General features: G+C 41.1%; 1 protein-coding gene across 1 annotated transcript in view; it reads left to right on the top strand.

Moving 5' to 3' along the window:
• The window catches only part of KIAA0319L (KIAA0319 like), a 109154-nt gene that overhangs the window by 77332 nt on the left and 10449 nt on the right, over window positions 1-21373 (top strand). The window contains exons 17-19 of the mRNA XM_040424375.1: window positions 5575-5734; window positions 10609-10751; window positions 20268-20390. Coding sequence (XP_040280309.1) covers window positions 5575-5734; window positions 10609-10751; window positions 20268-20390 — 426 coding nt within the window. The remainder of the gene's footprint in view (window positions 1-5574; window positions 5735-10608; window positions 10752-20267; window positions 20391-21373) is intronic.

Below are 21373 nucleotides of genomic sequence, written 5' to 3'. Positions count from 1 at the left end.
TAATTGATTCACCCAATCAAGTATAAATATAAAATTATATGTACATAGTTAGGCACACCTTCATCTAGACACCAACTGGATTAAAGCTAATTTATTAAAACAACATACAATTCACAATAAAAAGTAAATAAAAATGTAAAATTACATCCAACGCAAATGGTCCCCAATATAATACAGTGTTTACAACAATATGGTTGTATTGATTATCATCAGCACAAATAATACACTTTCTACACTACTAGCAGTTTATATGGTTGAACTATATATCTGACATTGCAGATATCAATCGGGATCAATCCGGCATCCCCTAATGCGGAGTGTTGGTGAAGTCGGCCACGCCGGGATTGTGCAGAACACGTGGGACGCCAACTTCACCAATTAGGAGATTCCGGATTGATCCCGCTTCACTATATCATAGAAATACGAGCGCAACAAGTCTCACGAAAGTAGAAAGCAGGAGGTAAGAGTGTCCCAAACTATAATACACGTGGGACACCACGGCAAGTGCGGGACTCCGCTCCAGTGCCACTAACAGTGAGTAACCGGCATTTTAAAGGCTCGAATATATGTGCAAGAAATACTTTGTAACAAGCACCATAGTCTGGACTGCCTTTCTTATACAGAGGATCATTACCAACTCACTGCGCAGTGTAAACTAACCTTTACCATCAATACCGCTGTCTTTACTAACCAGCAGGAATATTATATTATAACTTAACATCTATTTCAGCACAGACTTCTGCCGTCACAAGTGATATATTTATGATCATCGGACATATAAAAAATTTTCTATACTAACCGCATGTACTTCCCTTGTCTAGCGGTGTGGAGAGCGTTTTTCTGGATCGTGCAGATTTGTGCGTTGCTGGGTGTCAGTGGAGGGTCAATCTGCTTTGCTGGATGCCAGCGGAGGGTTAATCTGCAATGTCAGATATATATTTCAACCATATACACTGCTAGTAGTGTAGAAAGTTTATTATTTGTGGTGGTGACAATCAATACGACCATATCTGTGTGATTGTATTGTATTATATATTGGGGACCATTTGTGTTGGATGTCATTTTAAAATTTTTATTTACTTTTTATTGGGAATTGTATGTTTTAATAAATTAGCTTTAATCCAGTTGGTGTCCAGATGAAGGTGTGCTTAACTATGTACAAATAATTTTATATTAAGGGGAAGATTTATCAAAAATGGTTTAAATGTTGTTGCCCATTGCAACCAATCAAATTCCACCTTTAGTTCTTCAGAGCTCCTTTGGAAAATGACGTTTGGAATCTGATTGGTTGCTATGGGCAACTAAACCAGTTTACCTTTACACCAGTTTAATAACTCTCAATCTAACTTTATAGTACAGGTTATACGTTGCGTCTTACATAGGGTTGCCACCTTTACCAACAAAAAATACTAGCCAAGTTTACATGGGAAACAGGGTTTCGGGGGCACGGCTTAACACAGGGTGTTGACACCAAATGGTTTGTAAATACTTTGAGTTTTTTTGTGCCATTCCTGATTGTAAAAAAAATTCCTTTCATTTTTAAAATAAAATGCAGCCAAACATGATACAAAGGCCTCAGGTGTTACTGAATGAACTCTTATGGAGAAGCAAATAACCCTAAAGCCAGGAAAAATACCCCACACCTATATCAGTGCCTCCCCCCTGTGCCATGCAGCCCTATGCAGGAGCCCAGCTCACCCTGGTTTGCCATAATGGTTTGTTTGTAAAACTGAAAACGATAATTTATGGCAACAGTCAGCAAAAATGTCTTCAGTCAGAAATCATTTTCATAGATATTTAAGAAGAAAGAAATATATTAGATATTCCTCTTCAGTGATAATTCTATTGGTATTGCTGCAGCATATAACCGGTATAGCTAGAGAAGCGGTTCACATGTTTTATGCTAAAGATCGGGGATGGGCAAGATGAAGACAGTGTAAAATGTGAAATTTATTGATGTGTAGGGAGGGGTGCAAGTATTTAGTGCGACTTATTTGACGCCGTTACCTGTATGCCAGTAATCGTGATGTCAAAGTGCATCTTCATTCCAGAGTTTAAATTTACATACAGGTGAAACTCGAAAAATTTGAATATCGTGCAAAGTTCATTTATTTCAGTAATGCAACTTAAAAGGTGAAACTAACATATGAGATAGACTCATTACATGCAAAGCGAGATATTCCAAGCCTTTATCTCTTTTATATATATATATATATACACTGCGTGCAGAATTATTAGGCAAATGAGTATTTTGACCACATCATCCTCTTTATGCATGTTGTCTTACTCCAAGCTGTATAGGCTCGAAAGCCTACTACCAATTAAGCATATTAGGTGATGTGCATCTCTGTAATGAGAAGGGGTGTGGTCTAATGACATCAACACCCTATATCAGGTGTGCATAATTATTAGGCAACTTCCTTTCCTTTGGCAAAATGGGTCAAAAGAAGGACTTGACAGGCTCAGAAAAGTCAAAAATAGTGAGATATCTTGCAGAGGGATGCAGCACTCTTAAAATTGCAAAGCTTCTGAAGCGTGATCATCAAACAATCAAGCGTTTCATTCAAAATAGTCAACAGGGTCGCAAGAAGCGTGTGGAAAAACCAAGGCGCAAAATAACTGCCCATGAACTGAGAAAAGTCAAGCGTGCAGCTGCCAAGATGCCACTTGCCACCAGTTTGGCCATATTTCAGAGGCCAAACAACATCACTGGAGTGCCCAAAAGCACAAGGTGTGCAATGCTCAGAGACATGGCCAAGGTAAGAAAGGCTGAAAGACGACCACCACTGGACAAGACACACAAGCTGAAACGTCAAGACTGATTTTTCTAAGGTTTTATGGACTGATGAAATGAGAGTGAGTCTTGATGGGCCAGATGGATGGGCCCGTGGCTGGATTGGTAAAGGGCAGAGAGCTCCAGTCCGACTCAGACGCCAGCAAGGTGGAGGTGGAGTACTGGTTTGGGCTGGTATCATCAAAGATGAGCTTGTGGGGCCTTTTCGGGTTGAGGATGGAGTCAAGCTCAACTCCCAGTCCTACTGCCAGTTTCTGGAAGACACCTTCTTCAAGCAGTGGTACAGGAAGAAGTCTGCATCCTTCAAGAAAAACATGATTTTCATGCAGGACAATGCTCCATCACACGCGTCCAAGTACTCCACAGCGTGGCTGGCAAGAAAGGGTATAAAAGAAGAAAATCTAATGACATGGCCTCCTTGTTCACCTGATCTGAACCCCATTGAGAACCTGTGGTCCATCATCAAATGTGAGATTTACAAGGAGGGAAAACAGTACACCTCTCTGAACAGTGTCTGGGAGGCTGTGGTTGCTGCTGCACGCAATGTTGATGGTGAACAGATCAAAACACTGACAGAATCCATGGATGGCAGGCTTTTGAGTGTCCTTGCAAAGTAAGGTGGCTATATTGGTCACTGATTTGTTTTTGTTTTGTTTTTGAATGTCAGAAATGTATATTTGTGAATGTTGAGATGTTATATTGGTTTCACTGGTAAAAATAAATAATTGAAATGGGTATATATTTGTTTTTTGTTAAGTTGCCTAATAATTATGCACAGTAATAGTCACCTGCACACACAGAAATCCCCCTAAAATAGCTAAAACTAAAAACAAACTAAAAACTACTTCCAAAAATATTCAGCTTTGATATTAATGAGTTTTTTGGGTTCATTGAGAACATGGTTGTTGTTCAATAATAAAATTAATCCTCAAAAATACAACTTGCCTAATAATTCTGCACTCCCTGTATATATAAAAATGAGTTTCTGTCTAGACGTTCTTTAAGGGGCGGTCACTGTGAAAGTCACAGTTAAAGGGGCGGTCACTGTGAAAGTCACAGTTAAAGGGGCGGTCACTGTGAAAGTCACAGTTAAAGGGGCGGTCACTGTGAAAGTCACTGTTATGGGGGAAACTTGATATTTTTTTACGACATACGGAAACATAAAATGAAATGGGTGAAATATACCCGTGCGAAGCCGGGTCCTTCTGCTAGTTTGTTATAATTTAGATGATTATGGCTTACAGTTTATGAAACCCCAAAGTCACAATCTCAGGTACCCTTTGCTCAGGGAGTATGGATTAATTAGCTGAATAGAATGTGACACTTTGAGCCTAGAATATTGACCCTTTTCACAAAATTCTAATTTTAAGTTGCATTAATGGAACTCCTTTTAATTTGCATTACTGAAATAAATGGACTTTTGCACGATATTCTAATTTTTCGCGTTTCACCTGTAAAGAGAATCGGCACCCTTGAGGTACTTGTTTAATTAGCTGTAATTGCTTGTATTACCACTGAAATTACAATTTTGGAGCATCTGTTTTCATAGTTCACTATTGTGCCATTCCCCTATTAAAATTCATAAATTGACAACTGGGTGTTACCACGCCGCTTGTCAAAGAGGCATGCCCTTGCACAGTTTGGCACCCTCAGTACTTGACTGCCCAGTGCCAGAGTGTGTAGGGACACACCACAACTGGTAGCCCCCAGTTGTCAGTTTATTTGTAAATTTCTAGGAGGAATAACAGAGGAATGGTACAAGACAGAGTTGTAAGAAGAGATGCTCCAAAATTGCTATATCATGAGGAGTATAATTATTTACTAAAGCTCATGTGTAAAAAGAGCTACTGGTCCTCTTTAAAAAAAATGAACTATTTTGTGGTAGATTTCAGTTTTATCATACATTCTTCTCTGCTACGTCCAAAGCAAAAGTAAAAACTCTGCAGGTTTCTAGTTCACATCTGTCTAAAGTTGATCTATGCCATGAATACAGTTTGGTTGCATTGCCCTTCAGTAACAGTCTAGTACTTTGGATGTTAAATTAGAAAAATACACTTCCTGCAGGGTTAATTGTAAAATGTAAAACTATAGAGCTTAGTTTTTTTAAAAATCTCAAATCACTTTTAGAAAAAAAAATATGCTTAGGAAATTGGTAGATATGAATATAGATAAGACATGGCTACAGAAAAGCTCCTCTTTAAAGGGGTTATCCCACAAATTTAAAACTCTTTTTAAAGCTCATGTTAAAACCTTTCTCCCCTGCATAGGAAATAGTCCTTCACATATAACTCCACGGATGCATGTGGTATGTAATGCCCCCACAATTTCCTTCTCCACTGTCTAGACAGAGATATAGCCAGTTTATTTATTTCTATGGATTTAGAAGTAGGGACGATCACTATGCCAACACTGAGGTGAAGGGAGCAGAGAATCTACTGAGCATGTTAGTCCACCATTGAATGCAGAAGAAAGTTTATTTTGTGTGTATTTTTGTTTGTTTTTTCCGGCTCTGTTTAAATGCTATGTTATATTATTGAAGAAAATAAAATATTTATTGGATTTAAAAAAAAATATATATATATTTTTTCTAAAAATCGGACAACCCCGAGAGAGTTGGAAATGGGAGGCAGGTAAGTACAGTGTTTTATCACTCCAAGCGTTTGTTCCCTATGGTAACTTTTAATGGCAGTTTACAAAATAGGTTTATTCCAATTATGCTACCTTATGATTTGTAGCAGTTTGTCCTGTAGTTCTAATTTATCTTTGCTTCTGTTCTTCAGACCCCATGAAGAATAATCTGGTGGAGATGATTCTGGATGTGAGTGTCAGCCAGCTGACTGAAAGACAGAAGGGGATGTTTATGCGTCAGATCGGGGTTCTTTTAGGGGTTTTAGATTCTGACATCACTGTGCAGAAGATCCAGCAGTATACAGAAAAAAGGTATATACTGCTTCTTTCAGATTTTATTCAGGTGTTTTTGAAAAAGCATTGTCATAGCAAATCATGCCAGTAGGTGGAACTAACTATACGATGATTAGATGGACACTTCAGTCAGAAAGGGATTTTTTTAAACTCCATATTCATAGAAAACAATTGTTTAAAGAGGACCTATCATCACTCCTGACATTCCTGGTTTAACTCCTTAAGGACACAGCCTTATTTCACCTTAAGGACCAGGCCATTTTTTGCAAATCTGACCAGTGTCACTTTAAGTGGTGATAACTTTAAAACTCTTTGACTTATCCATGCCATTCTGAGATTGTTTTTTCGTCACATATTGTACTTCATGACACTGGTAAAATGGAGTAAAAAAAAAAATACCAAATTTGCCAAAAATTTGGAAAAATTTCCAAGTTTCAATTTCTCTACTTCTATAATACATAGTAAGAACTACAAAAATAGTTATTACTTTACATTCCCCATATGTCTACTTCATGTTAGGATCATTTTGGGAATGACATTTTATTTTTGGGGGACGTTACAAGGCTTAGAAGTTTAGAAGTAAATCTTGAAATTTCTCAGAAATTTTCGAAAACCAACTCTTTAAGGACCAGTTCAGGTCTGAAGTTGCTTTGTGAGGCTTACATAATAGAAACCACCCAAAAATAACCCCATTCTAGAAACTACACCCCTCAAGGTATTCAAAACTGATTTTACAAATGTTGTTAACCCTTTAGGTGTACAATTTCAAAATTTCACTTTTTTGGCAGATTTTCCATTTTTATATTTTTTTTCCAGTTACAAAGCAAGGGTTAACAGCCAAACAAAACTCAATATTTATGGCCCTGATTCTGTAGTTTACAGAAACACCCCACGTGTGGTCGTAAACTGCTGTACGGGCACACGGCAGGGCGCAGAAGGAAAGGAATGCCATACGATTTTTGGAAGACAGATTTTGCTGGACTGTTTTTTTTGACACCATGTCCCATTTGAAGCCCCCCTGATGCACCCCTAGAGTAGAAACTCCAAAAAAGAGACCCCATTTTAGAAACTACGGGATAGGGTGAAAGTTTTGTTGGTACTAGTTTAGAGTACATATGATTTTTGGTTGCTCTATATTACACTTTTTGTGAGGCAAGGTAACAAGAAATAGCTGTTTTGGCACGTTTTGGCACCATTTTTTTTGTTATTTACAGCATTCATCTGACATGTTTAGATCATGTGTTTTTTTATAGAACAGGTTGTCACGGACGCGGCGATACCTAATATGTATACAATTTTTTTATTTATGTAAGTTTTACACAATAATTTCATTTTTGAAACAAAAAAATAATCATGTTTTAGGGTTTCCATAGTCTGAGATCCATAGTTTTTTTTTCAGTTTTTGGGCGATTATCTTGGGTAGGGTATGATTTTTGCGGGAAGAGATGACGGTTTGATTGGCACTATTTTAGGGTGCATATGACTTTTTGATCGCTTGCTATTACACTTTTTGTGATGTAAGGTGACAAAAAATGGTTTATTTAGCACAATTTTTATTTTTTACGGTGTTCATCTGAGGGGTTAGGTCATGTGATATGTTTATAGAGCCGGTCGATACGCACGCGGCGATACCTAATGTCTCTTTTTTTTTTCTATTTTTAACCAATTTGTTTTAACCTTATTTGGGGGAAATTTACGTTTTTGTTTATTTTTTACTTGAAACTTTTAATTTTGGGGGGGAAAACTTTATTTTTCAACTTTTTTTTTTCAACTTTTTTTTTTGTCCCACTTTGGGACTTCAACTTTTGGGGGTCTAATTCTTTACAATGCATTCCAATACTTCTGTATTGGAATGCATTGGCTGTAGGAGTAATACTGTGTGTATTACTCATACAGCTTCCGGCCTGTGAGATCCAGGGGGCTGGATCTCACAGGCACATCACAGGAAGGCATCGCGCTGCCGTCCATGCCATCGGGTCCCCCCTACAGCCCCATGGGGACCCGATGGCACCACCGCCGCCCGCACCATAAAAAGCCGCACACCGCAGGTCTGAATTGACCTGCGGTTTGCGGCGATCGCCGACATGGGGGGGTCACGGGACCCCCCCGCGCATTTAGCCGAGGTGCCTGCTCAATGATTTGAGCAGGCACTGGCTTCCGATCACCGCCCGCCGCGAGGCGGTGATCGGAGATACACAGGGCGTATAGGTGCGCCCTGTGTCCTTAAGTACCAGGACATCAGGGCGTACGCCCTGTGTCCTGAAGAGGTTAATAGCTTCATGCATTCCCCATGTAATAACAATTCTGGAACATCTATTCCTATGACTCTATGTTGTGCCATTCCTTTATTATTCCTACTAGACGTTATGAATGAATAGCTAGCAGTCTGCAGTAAGGGTACAGAGGGGAGGTAACCAGTTGGGGGTGTGTACTTGCACAGTCTGACAATGGCAGCACTGATTGGATAGAGTCAGTCTGTGCAGGTACACTCCCCCAACTGGTTACCACCCCTCTGTACCCTTACTGAAGGCTAATAGCAATTCATTCATAACTTCTAGTAGAAATAATAAAGGAATGGCACAACATAGTCATAAGAATAGAGGCTCCAGAATTAATATTACATGGGGAATGCATGAAGCTATTAAACCAGGTGTGTCAGTAGAGGTGACAGGTCATCTTTAAAGAATTTTTGGCTGTTTTTCATTTCGTTGGTACTATACTATTGAAAATCAAATAGAAAATATTGTTTTTCTGTAGCAGTCAGCACAGAGTGATAAAACTCCTATATAGATAGGTAAACCATTTTAGCTTACTGGTATTTTGAAGGAAAGATTTTATCTGTTAGTAAAATAGTAGATTAGTAGAATTAAGATAACAATATGAGAGCTCTATTGTTCTCTTGATAGGCTTGGATAAAGATGTCCACAGAACAGTATTGCAGTTATGAGTGTAACGTGATGCTCTAATTGAGACACTCACCCCCCTTCCCTTTCTGGCCACAGTGAATGATCTGTCTGAGAAAGTCAAGCGATGCTGTTTGTTGAAACAAAGGAAGGAAGTTCAGAGCCAGGGCAGGAAGTAGACTACATGGAATAACTTCAAAAAATTATATTCAGAACACGATCTACCAGTTAAAAAAAAACATAGAATATTTACATATAGGCTATTGAAGTGGTTTTTTGGGAGTTCAATATTGATAACCTACTTCAGGATAAGTAATGAATATCCGATGAGTGGGGATCTGACTCCTGGCACCCCCGTCGTTCAGCTGTGTGAAGAGGCCAATGTGCATGGCCTATTTGCAGCTAGGTCCATTCATGTGAATGGACCTGGGCTGCATAATATACAGCGCTGTGCTTGGTAAGCTGTGAAGAGGCTGGAGAACCGCGGCCTTTTCAAACTGCAGATCGACAGGGGTGCTGAGTGTGGGACTCCCAATCTGATGTTGATGATGTCTCCTGAGGATAGGTCACCAGTATTGAACTCCTGATAAACCTCTTTAATAAAAATGTATGTCCCTTTAAACTTCTTGGAATAGAACACAATGGGACAGATGTAACAATAGAACTGATTACGCCAGAAGTCTGCTATATATAGTAGTTGTAATGAATAAAAACATATTTAAGGAGGCCAACATTTCTTTTTATCAGAACTCTTGAGAAATGTTCATTAGTGGTAAGAAAAAGGTGTATGGTCACAAGTCCAGAGGAGTCAGATTTCCTAGCGTTATAGGGTTGACTAATGATAGATATAATCTGGTGTTCCATATTCAGGAATTTGGTGAGAATTTCACATGTAAATGCTTTTGCTGTCAGTAATTGCGCTTGGATTATGTCAATTGACAAATTAACATCCATAATGACTCACAGGCAAATAAAGAGTTTTAGATTCCGACACCACTGTGATTCTGACCTCTCTCCCCCTTAGTGATATATGGGTGGTGTGAGCTCATAGGTGCAGCAAACTGGCACTGTGAGCGGATGACCATTCACCATGGCAGTTCCAATGAAAACTGTCCCACTGCAATAAGGGTCCATTCACATGTCCGTAGTGTATTGCGGATCCGCAATACACCCAACCGGCACCCCCATAGAACTGCCTATTCTTGTCCGTAATTGCGAACAAGAATAGGACATGTTCTATTTTTTTCGGGAGCCGCGGATCGGAAGATCGGGGGCGCGCTCCGGAAATGCAGATGCGGACAGCACACTGTGTGCTGTCCATATCCATTCCTGCCCCATAGAGAATCAATGAGTCCGCACCCGTTCCGCAATTTACGGAACTGATGCGGACCTATTCTACGGACGTGTGAATGGTACCTAAGGTTTCGTGGATCCGCAAAACACGGACATCGGCGACCGCACATCGCCGGCACTTAATAGAAAATGCCTAATCTTGTCCGCAATTGCGGACAAGAATAGGACATGTTCTATTTTTTTCGGGAACGGAATTGCAGACCCGGAAGTGCGGATCCGCAATTCCGGATCCGGGCAGCACATCGTGCAGCCCCATAGAAATGAATGGGTCCGCAATTCCGTTCCCGCAAAAAACGCAGAACAGAATTGCGGACGTGTGAAACCCTAATTCTGTGTATCTATAAAGCCTTTTTTGTGCAACACTCTGGAATACCTTAGGAGTTACATGTACATGCTACGGTATTTATTTTCATGTGACTCTACATATTCCTGAGTTTAGGTGTGAAAACCGCTTACGTTTAAGCTGTCCAACTATCAGTCAGGATTAGTTGTATTTAATTGTTCCGGTTATTTAGCATCCCCTGCATTTTACTATAACTGTATGATAAAATACATCTCATCCTGTCTATTGCTTTTAATTTGACATTTCGATTTTTTTATCCATCTGACTTTACTCTTTGTTCTCTTCATTTTTAGCACTAAAATAGTTTTCTATGTCAAGAACCAGCCTCCTCACTTGGTAATGAAGGGGTACCAGGTTGCCTGTACACTTCGCAATGAACTACGCAAACAGCAAAATGACTTCCTCATCTTTAAAGCTCTTGAAATTGATACATTCAGTAAGTGAGAACATAACTCTTATTTTAAATATTAGGTGTAATCTGTGATTTTTTTGTTTTTCACCAAAAGAAGATAATGTAATTCATTTGCCGAAGTTGTATGCCAGTTTCCTGGGATACAAAATTAAAAATTGTTTCTGCAAATGATATTTTGTGCAAAAAATTAGCAACTTTGTATCAGCTTAGGGAAAGGGGCAGGGCCACACTGGCACGGCACATTAACAATAATTTACACCAGAAAAATGCTCATAGTTGGCATAGATTTCTGTTTGTGATTCATAGACAGCACAATATTGAGGCATGTGCTATGAAACGCCAGTCTTTAGTAAATGTGCCGCAGTGGGTACATATGGAGATTATTTGCCTAAATGTATGCTACAAGGCATACACTGGTAGAAATATTGAAATAAGGCTACTTTCACACTCGCGTTTGGTGCGGATCCGTCATGGATCTGCACAAACGCTTCCGTTCACATAATACAACCGCATGCATCAGTTCAGAACTGATCCGTTTGTACTATCTGTAACATAGCCAAAACGGATCCGTCTTGAACACCATTGAAAGTCAATGGGGCACGGATCTGTTTTCTATTGTGCCAGATTGTGTCATAGAAAACGGATCCGTCCCCATTGACTTACATTGTGTGTCAGGACGGATCAATTTGCCTCCGCATCGTCAGGCGGACACCAAAACGCTGCAAGCAGAGTTTTGGTGTCCGCCTCAAGGGAGAAACGGAGGCAAACTGAGGCATTCTGAACGGATCCTTATCCGTTCAGAATGCATTAGAGCAAAACTGATCCGTTTTGGACCGCTTGTGAGAGCCCTAAACGGATCTCACAAACGGAAACCAAAACGCCAGTGTGAAAGTAGCCTAAGGCCTCATGCACACGACCATTGTGTGCATCCGTGGCCGTTGTTCCATTTTCCGTGATTTTCTGCGGACCCATTGACTTTCAATGGGTCCGGTGAAAACTCGGAAAATGCACCGTTGTTCATCCGCGGCCGTGATCCGTGTTTCGTGTCCGTCAAAAAAATATGACCTGTCCTATTTTTTTGACGGACAACGGTTCACGGACCCATTCAAGTCAATGGGTCAGTGAAAAAACACGGATGCACACAAGATTGGCGTCCGTGATCTGTGGCCGTTGGCAACTTTCACACAGACGGATCACAGATCCGTCTGCATAAAAGCTTTTTCAGATATGAGTTTTCACTTTGTGAAAACTCATATCCGACAGTATATTCTAACAGAGGCGTTCCCATAGTGATGGGGACGCTTCAAGTTAGAATATACTGAGAACTGTGTACATGACTGCCCCCTGCTGCCTGGCAGCACCCGATCTTTTACAGGGGGCTGTGATCCGCACAATTAACCCCTCAGGTGCCGCACCTAAAGGGTTAATTGTGCGTATCATAGCCCCCTGTAAGAGATCAGGTGCTGCCAGGCAGAAGGGGGCAGACCCCCTCCCTCCCCAATATTATATTAATTGGGGTGGCCAGTGCGGCCTCCCCTCTCCTCTTCCCCCCCTTGTTAAAATCGCGTTCCGAATCCCCCATCATTGGTGGCCAGTGCGGCCTCACATCTCTCCCTCCCCCCCCCCCCCTAGTTAAAATCACGTTCCGAATCCCCCATTATTGGTGGCCAGTGCGGCCTCACATCTCCCCCCCCCCCCCCCCCCCTTGTTAAAATCACGTTCCGAATCCCCCATCATTGTGCGGCCTCCCCCCCTCCTAGTTAAAATCACGTTCCCCCATCATTGGTGGCAGTGGAGAGTTCCGACCGGAGTCCCAGTTTAATCACTGGGGCACCGATCGGTAACCATGGCAACCAGGACGCTACTGCAGTCCTGGTTGCCATGGTTACTTAGCAATTTTTAGAAGCATTATACTTACCGGCCGGGCGCTCCTCCTACTGGTAAGTGAAAAGTCTGTGCGGCGCATTACCTATAGCACAGACCTGTCACTTACCAGTAGGAGGAGCGCCCGGCCGGTCACAGACATCGCAGGTAAGTATAATGCTTCTAAAAATTGCTAAGTAACCATGGCAACCAGGACTGCAGTAGCGTCCTTGATGCCATGGTTACCGATCGGAGCCCCAGCGATTAAACTGGGACTCCGATCAGAACTCTCCACTGCCACCAATGGGGGAACGTGATTATAACTAGGGGGGGGAGGTGAGGCCGCACTGGCCACCAATGATGGGGGATTCGGAACGTGATTTTAACTGGGGGGAAGGGGAGAGGTGGTGGCCAGTGCGGCCTCAAAGATGGGGGATTCGGAACGTGATTTTAACTGGGGGGGGGGGGGGGGGGAGGGGAGGCCGCACTGGCCACCAATGATGGGGGAACGTGATTTTAATTAGGGGGGGAGAGGGGAGGCCGCACTGGCCACCAATGAATGTAATACAGGGGAGGGAGGGGGGTCTGCCCCCTCCTGCCTGGCAGCACCCGATCTCTTACAGGGGGCTGTGATTCGCACAATTAACCCCTCAGGTGCGGTACCTGAGGGGTTAATTGTGCGGATAACAGCCCCCTGTAAGAGATCGGGTGCTGCCAGGCAGCAGGGGGCAGTCATGTACACAGTTCGTAGGATATTCTAACTTGAAGCGTCCCCATCACTATGGGAACGCCTCTGTGTTAGAATATACTGTCGGATATGAGTTTCACAATCTAACTCAAATCCGATGGTATATTCTAACATAGAGGCGTTCCCATGGTGATGGGGACGCTTCAAGTTAAAATATACCATCGGATTGGAGAAAACTCTGATCCTATGGTATATTAACTCCTGACTTTACATTGAAAGTCAATGGGGGACGGATCCGTTTGCAATTGCACCATATTGTGTCAACGTCAAACGGATCCGTCCACATTGACTTGCATTGTAAGTCAGGACGGATCCGTTTGGCTCCGCACGGCCAGGCGGACACCAAAACGACTTTTTTTTCATGTCAGTGGATCCTCCAAAAATCAAGGAAGACCCACGGACGAAAAAACGGTCACGGATCACGGACCAACGAAACCCCGTTTTGCGGACCGTGAAAAAATACTGTTGTGTGCATGAGGCCTAAATCAAATGCAATAAAGGTTTCTATGCCAGGTCCGAGACATTCAGCAAGTGGTTAGAAAAGCCATGATAACTTCTGCTTTGCACGAATTTAGACTTTGAGGCAGCAGAATTCATTGTTGGAGATATGTAGAGAATGCAATATGTTACTAAAGAAAACTCACAATATTGTCATAAAACATACATAACTAAAAAAAAATTATAAAATAAACGATTTATTACCTCATCCTGATAGATTCCTTTATAAATTGATGGATTTGTGTTAGGGTCCATTCACACGTCAGTATTTTTCTGTTCCAGATTGTCGTTCCGTTTTTTTTTTGCGAATCCGTGTTTCCACTAAAACCTTCCGTTTTTACCAATTGTACATCCGCATCCGTTCCGTTTTTCCGCCCAAAAAAACCAGAAGGGAGAATATATGTTGACGGTACTAAAAAAATATTTTTTTTCCGTTTCCTGGAAGCAAATTCGCAATTGGGGATGACCTATTGATGCATTCCACATGTCATCCACATTTTGTGGACCCATTGACTACAATGGGACCACAGACCGCATTTTGTGAACAATTGTAGGACAAGTTCTATTTTCCGGAATGGAACAACAGATGCGGACATTTAGATGAATGGGTCCGCATTCTGTTCCGCAAATTTGCAGAGCGGATGCAGATTACAAAATACTGACGTGTGAATGGACCCTTAATGTAAACGTATAGGGTCAAATCAAACGATCACCTCCACAGTATGAGGACGAGAGGTGGCTGCTGCTATTGCTCGTCCCCATACAAAATCATTGTTCCTGAGCAGCAGAGTGGGGAGATTGGGCAGCCCTTCTAATGTCTAATTTATAATATTTTCTGTCTGAGTCGCCATTATAATAGAAGAATATTAATAATGGGAGAAATATAAATAATGATAATAGTATTCAGCATAATAACTAAGATAATATTCTCCTTTTAACCTCCTAGCTCGTCGAACAATCTGTGTCTGTACCCCAGCTACAGTACGTCTAGTCTCTGTTACTACAAATAAAATATTACTCTTTCCTGTAAGATATATAGGACACCTTTACTTAAATAATAAAATACAAGCATAATTACAATTAGTTCCAAACACATAGTTACAATTAGTTACAGATACTATCACACACGATGTATCTGGCTTATAGTTTGACAATATTTACAAAGTATTATACTTGGCCTTCGGATGCAAGGTTGTCCTCTCTTCTCAATCTAGGACCTCGCCAGTGGCGTAGCGTGGGTTGCCAGCACCCGGGGCAAGCCATGTATTGCGCCCCCAACCTGTGGACACGCCCCTTTTACAGATAATGTAGTAGTCCTATGTAACACCACAGATAACATGGTGGTAACTCTCTAAGTACAGATGATGTAGTAGATGGGTGTAAGGCCCCAGAATTCAGAACACACACAGTGTGACCTGAAGTCTGGGGCCAGGATGCGGCAGGGTGGGCCAAATTCTCAATCCACCCCCCAAACCTACCGTGAAACAAATATGTGTTTGGACATTACATACATCACTAAAAAATATACAGTAGACTACAGCACCACATACCTCTTACATCCAGTGACCTCTCCTGTGATGTAGACTTTCCTCAGCGTCTTCATTCTGAGATAAGACCGCCATGATAACTTCTTTCAGCCGCGTCTCATCTCTGCAGAGTTTTATTATTAGTTATTATATATAATGGCCCCCTCTGTATAATATATAATGGCCCCTCTGTAATATTAGGATATATAATGGGCCATTATATATCCTAATAATACGGAGGGGGCCATTATATATTATAATAATACAGGGAGGGTCATTATATATAGTAATTATACAGAGGGTCCATTATATATCCTAATATTACAGAGGGGTCATTATATATAATATACAGGAGGGGCATTATATATTATAGTTATACAGAGGGGCCATAATAAATAATAATTATACAAAGGGGCCATAATAAATAATAATTATACAAAGGGGCCATGATATATTATACAGAGGGGCCATTATATATTATAATTATACAGAGAGGCTATTAATAATGGGCCCTCTGTATAATTCTAATATATACCGTAATGGGTTAAATTCAAAATGTATTTGGAGAAGGCTCACCTCTTAGACAAAAAATGGAGTGGGTGCACCTACAAAGAAGGTTGCACCCAATCTTCAAGAAAATTGTATAGATAAATTGAAGGAGTAGGGCACACCTTCATTCAGATACACATGGAAGAGTTTTTCTAGGCAATAAATTTATTTATACCAGAAAAATATATATATACATAAAATATTATTAAACATATATTTGCATGCTATATATAGACTTATAGTCACTTTAAAATTATTAAAATTGCAAACATCCATAAAAAGCAACACTAAAATATAAAATTATGTGAAAAATCCTAGGGAAGAAATGTCCTGAATAGAGTCTCAAGTTTTTTCTGTTATTTTCTATTACTCTGAATGTCCGTGTTACATTAATTGTCCAGTGGACCTGATATCCACGCTATTTGGACGCAGTCCGTGGTAATCAGGATTTTAGGAAGTTCACAGGTTAGTTTCAATGTAGCCAAAGTGAGGATGTGTGGTTGAGTCACTCACATTTCTTTTGCTACAAGTTTAGCAATACATCCAATCACTTTGCCTGTGTATACATCCATACGGCATTGGTTTTACTTACAGTTCTGTAGATTTATGCCGGCTGTACTGCGGTTGACGTGGCGTCCCACGTCTAGTACGCTTACAGGCTGCGATGTAGTTTCCAGGAGATAGATTCAGGGATCTGCAGCAATCAACTGTAGGAGTGCCGTCTCAGTGGTTTTGTGTGGTTTAGTTCCTGCACAGGTGCTCAATCAAGCAAGCAGGTCAGATGTCACTGCGGCTGTTGATTTCAGGTTTTTTCTTTACCAAATTTTTTGGATACCGATCCCACTATTCCTGGTCGATTTAAAGCGCTTCAATGTATATTTCGTCTCATGGGGTTATCCTTCACCAGACGCGTTTCGGAGTTAACTGGACTCCTTCCCCAACCACTGAGACGGCACTCCTACAGTTGATTGCTGCAGATCCCGGAATCTATCTCCTGGAAACTACATCGCAGCCTGTAAGCGTACTATACGTGGGACGCCCACGTCAACCGCAGTACAGCCGGCATAAATCTACAGAACTGTAAGTAAAACCAATGCCGTATGGATGTATACACAGGCAAAGTGATTGGATGTATTGCTAAACTTGTAGCAAAAGAAATGTGAGTGACTCAATCACACATCCTCACTTTGGCTACATTGAAACTAACCTGTGAACTTCCTAAAATCCAGATTACCACGGACTGCGTCCAAATAGCGTGGATATCAGGTCCACTGGACAATTTAATGTAACACGGACATTCAGAGTAATAGAAAATAACAGAAAAAATTTGAGACTCTATTCAGGACATTTCTTCCCTAGGATTTTTCACATAATTTTATATTTTAGTGTTGCTTTTTATGGATGTTTGCAATTTTAATAATTTTAAAGTGACTATAAGTCTATATATAGCATGCAAATATATGTTTAATAATATTTCATGTATATATATTTTTTTCTGGTATAAATAAATTTATTGTCTAGAAAAACTCTTCCATGTGTATCTGAATGAAGGTGTGCCCTACTCCTTCAATTTATATATACCGTAATGGCCCCCCTGTATAATTATTATATATATTTGCCCCCTTGTATAATTATTATATATTATGGCCCCACTGTATAACTATAAATTATAGTTATACAGTGGGGCCATAATATTTATACAGGGGGGCCATTATTAATAGCCTCTCTGTATAATTATAATATATAATGGCCCCTCTGTATAATATATGATGGCCCCCTTGTATAATTATTATATATTATGGCCCTACTGTATAATTATAATATATAATGGCCCATTCTTTCTAAATATACTGGCCTCCTTTGTATATATCTCTTCTGCCCACCTCCATAGTGCCCCCAGTATGGTCCCCAGTACTTGCATAAAAAATAAATAAAAAAATACTCACCTCTTGTAGTCTTTGCTTGGGCGTTCCGGCGCAGGCAGTCAGGAATACTTCACCGTGCCCTCCTGCGCCTCGTCATCTCGCGAGACCTGGCGCAGGAGGTCACGGTGATAGAATTGCGATCTCCTGCGCCGCTCTACTGCTTCTTAAAGTTTCAGGCCAGGCTGAACGGAGGGGATGGGAGCCATAGGCATCCATCACCCTCATTATACTGCCTGGCGCCCCCTACAATTTGGCGCCCGGGGCAACGGCCCCCCTGGACCTCGCAGAAAGTGAGCAAAAGGGCAAGAGGGTCCAGTGTTCAGATGTAAGCACAGATGGGGGGATTAGTGATGACTACAAAACCACATGGCAGAGCTTAGTTACTCCAAATCATGTGTCTAATTTAAAGTGGTTGTCTTGGTCTCATAATATTGATGTTAGGTCATCAATATCAGATTGGTGGGGGTCCGACTCCCATGTCCCCCACAATCAGGTGTTTGAATAGACAGCAGTGCTTGTACGAGTGCTGCTTCCTCTCGGTGTATACCTGCACACTGTCTAGATTGTAGCGGCAGTGCAGTCTAATTACAGCTTGCTCTCCGATTCAAATGAGGCTGCAATTACACTGTCCCACTGCCACCCACCAATCCGACCCTGAGGACAGGTCATCAATATCATGGGCGCAGACAACTGAAACTCTATAGCAGTGGCTAAATCCTTCTAATTTGAGGTTTATGCATATACTGTACACAGTCATTGGCTAATGATGCATGCATTGACATTACCAATGATACTGTGATGATGATTAGTATACTGGTACAGTAGATCTGACGAGATCTCATTTGTTCATTTTAATATGCGGCTAGTAAGAAGTGTGGCTTCTATCATGGCATGGTGATGATGAGCAGTAATGAAAAGCCTCCAGTTCATGCATACACAATTTCACAGCCTACCATCTAAACTGAAAGCAGTCTAATTGCATCAAATCCAATATCTATGAGCTGGGGCATTGATTTATATATTTTTTTTATATTCATAGAATGAATGCAGGATATATGTAATAAAGGTGACAATATGCATTTTCCATCCATAACCTGAAATCTTGCCTTGTTTTGGCTGACAGCACAACCACCATCTTGACTGGAAATGATTACTCGTATAATTTTTAATAAGGACAGATTCAAGGATTCAGTTCTAGGCCATACATGAGTCCACTGCACAATCCATATGTCTTTCATGTAGATTTTGATGTGTTTTTTTCCACTGACTTTCTGTGGATTTCACCCTTTACAATACAAGGTTTGAAATCTGCAGAAAATCAAATCCTACATGTGAAACATGCAGATTTGCAGCAACTTTGTCCATGGCACAAAATTCTGCAAGATATGAATCCAACTTCAGTATTTTTATTCAGTAATTCCTAGTGATGTATAACCTAGCTGTATACACTGTTGATTAATGTAAAATCCTTGATGTTGTCCATTTTTACACCAATATACATGAAGCTTTTCTATGTAAGTTTTATATGTAACCATAAGGCTACTTTCACATTAGCGTTTTTCTTTTCCGGCATAGAGTTCCGTCACAGGGGCTCAATACCGGAAAAGAACTGATCAGGCATATCTCCATGCATTCTGAATGGAGAGTAATCCGTTCAGTTTGCATCAGGATGTCTTCAGTTCAGTTATTTTGACTGATCAGGGAAAAGAGAAAACCGTAGCATGCTACGGTTTTATCTCCGGCGAAAAAAAACTGAAGACTTGCCTGAACGCCAGATCCGGCATTTTTTTCACTAGGGATGTATTAGTGCCGGATCCGGCATTCAAAATACCGGAATGCCGGATCCGTCCTTCCGGTCTGTGCATGCGCAGACCTTTAAAAATGAGTAAAAAATAAATACAGGCAACGGAACTGCCTTCCGGAATCCAACAACGCAAGTGTGAAAGTACCCTAAGGGTACTTGTCGCCAGAACTGCCTGCCGGATCAGGCAAAACGTATGCCAACTGATGGCATTAGTAAGACTGATCAGGATCCGTCTTTCCGGTGTCATCCGGCATTTATTTTCGGAAGGACGGATCTGGCACTAATACATTACTATGGGAAAAAATGATGGATCCGGCATTCAGGCAAGTCTTCAGTTTTTTTCGCCGGAGATAAAACCGTAGCATGCTACGGTTTTCTCTTTTGCCTGATCAGTCAAAAAGACTGAACTGAAGACATCCTGATGCAAACTGAACGGATTACTCTCCATTCAGAATGCATGGGGATATGCCTGATCAGTTCTTTTCCGGTATAGAGCCCCTGTGACGGAACTCTATGCCGGAAAAGAAAAACGCTAGTGTGAAAGTACCCTAAAATGGGTGTTTTTAGTTTTGGTTGTATACCTATGTTAGAATAGTGCTTTACACATATATTTTGTTTTCTCTTCAGCATGTCAGTTAAATTGTTCTATGCATGGTCACTGTAATTCCGTCACCAAGCGTTGTGTCTGTGACCCCTTCTGGATGGAGAACTTTATACGTCGTCAGTTTGGTGATGGTGAGAGCAACTGTGGTAAGTCTTTGCTTTATAGGTCCACTTATACATGTGTAGAAAGTGATGTCAATTTTGTAAACATTCAAAACATTTGCATTGGCTAATGCACCTCTCCTCATTTTCTTGCACTCTTATTTTCTGTGTCCTCTCCATAATCCAAGGAGATCACTAACTTTATACAGTTCTTCACCTAATGGGCACTATCTGCTATCCTAGTAGTTATACCCACATATAAATCACAAAGAAAAGTGTGGTGATATGATCAACAAAAAAAAAAATTATGGCTGTTAAGCTGGCCATACATAAAAGATGACCATCAGCTGAAGCGTCTGTTTTCCGTGGGACCAGCTGCCGTCTAATGTAGTGATGGCTAAACTTTTAGAGACCGAGTGCCCAAACTGCAACCCTACAACCCACTTATTTATCGCAAAGTGGCAACACTGCAAATTAACCAGAATACTACAGTCCAATATAGTATATCTTCCATGTACTTAATCATTTAGCTATAATAGCCTGCCTACATTCAGTGCGCTGCCTGTGCCGTTCATAGTGCGCCCTGCGCTGATGAATGGCAGGAAAAGTCTAAGGCATATTGGTACACCTTAGACAGGGTGTGGGTGCCCACAGAGAGGGCTCTAAGTGCCCTCTCTGGCACCCGTGCCATAGGTTCGCCACCACTGGTCTAATGTGTATGATCGTGTCCCACACTGATCCTTTGTTCTCGCTGGAGATAAGCCACTGCCAGAGGTGTCTGTCACCGGCTTATTCTCCTCTTTCTAAGGGCTCATTCAGATGACCGTATGTGTTTTGCGGTCCACAAATTGCGGATCCAAAAAACACGGATGCCTATGCTTGTCCACAATTGCAGACAAGAATAGGAAAAGCTATATCTTTTTTGCAGACCCCTCTTGGCATGCTCTCTATCAGCTTCTTTAGGTAGTTGCCTGGAATAGTTTCGAACAGTCTTGATGGCCTTCCCAGAGGTGCTGAGCATTTGTTGG

This window comes from Bufo bufo, chromosome 3 (assembly GCF_905171765.1).
Source record: "Bufo bufo chromosome 3, aBufBuf1.1, whole genome shotgun sequence".
NCBI lineage: Eukaryota > Metazoa > Chordata > Amphibia > Anura > Bufonidae > Bufo > Bufo bufo.
The sequence above is the reverse complement of the archived record's forward strand: the minus strand, read 5'-3'. Positions and strand labels throughout refer to the sequence as shown.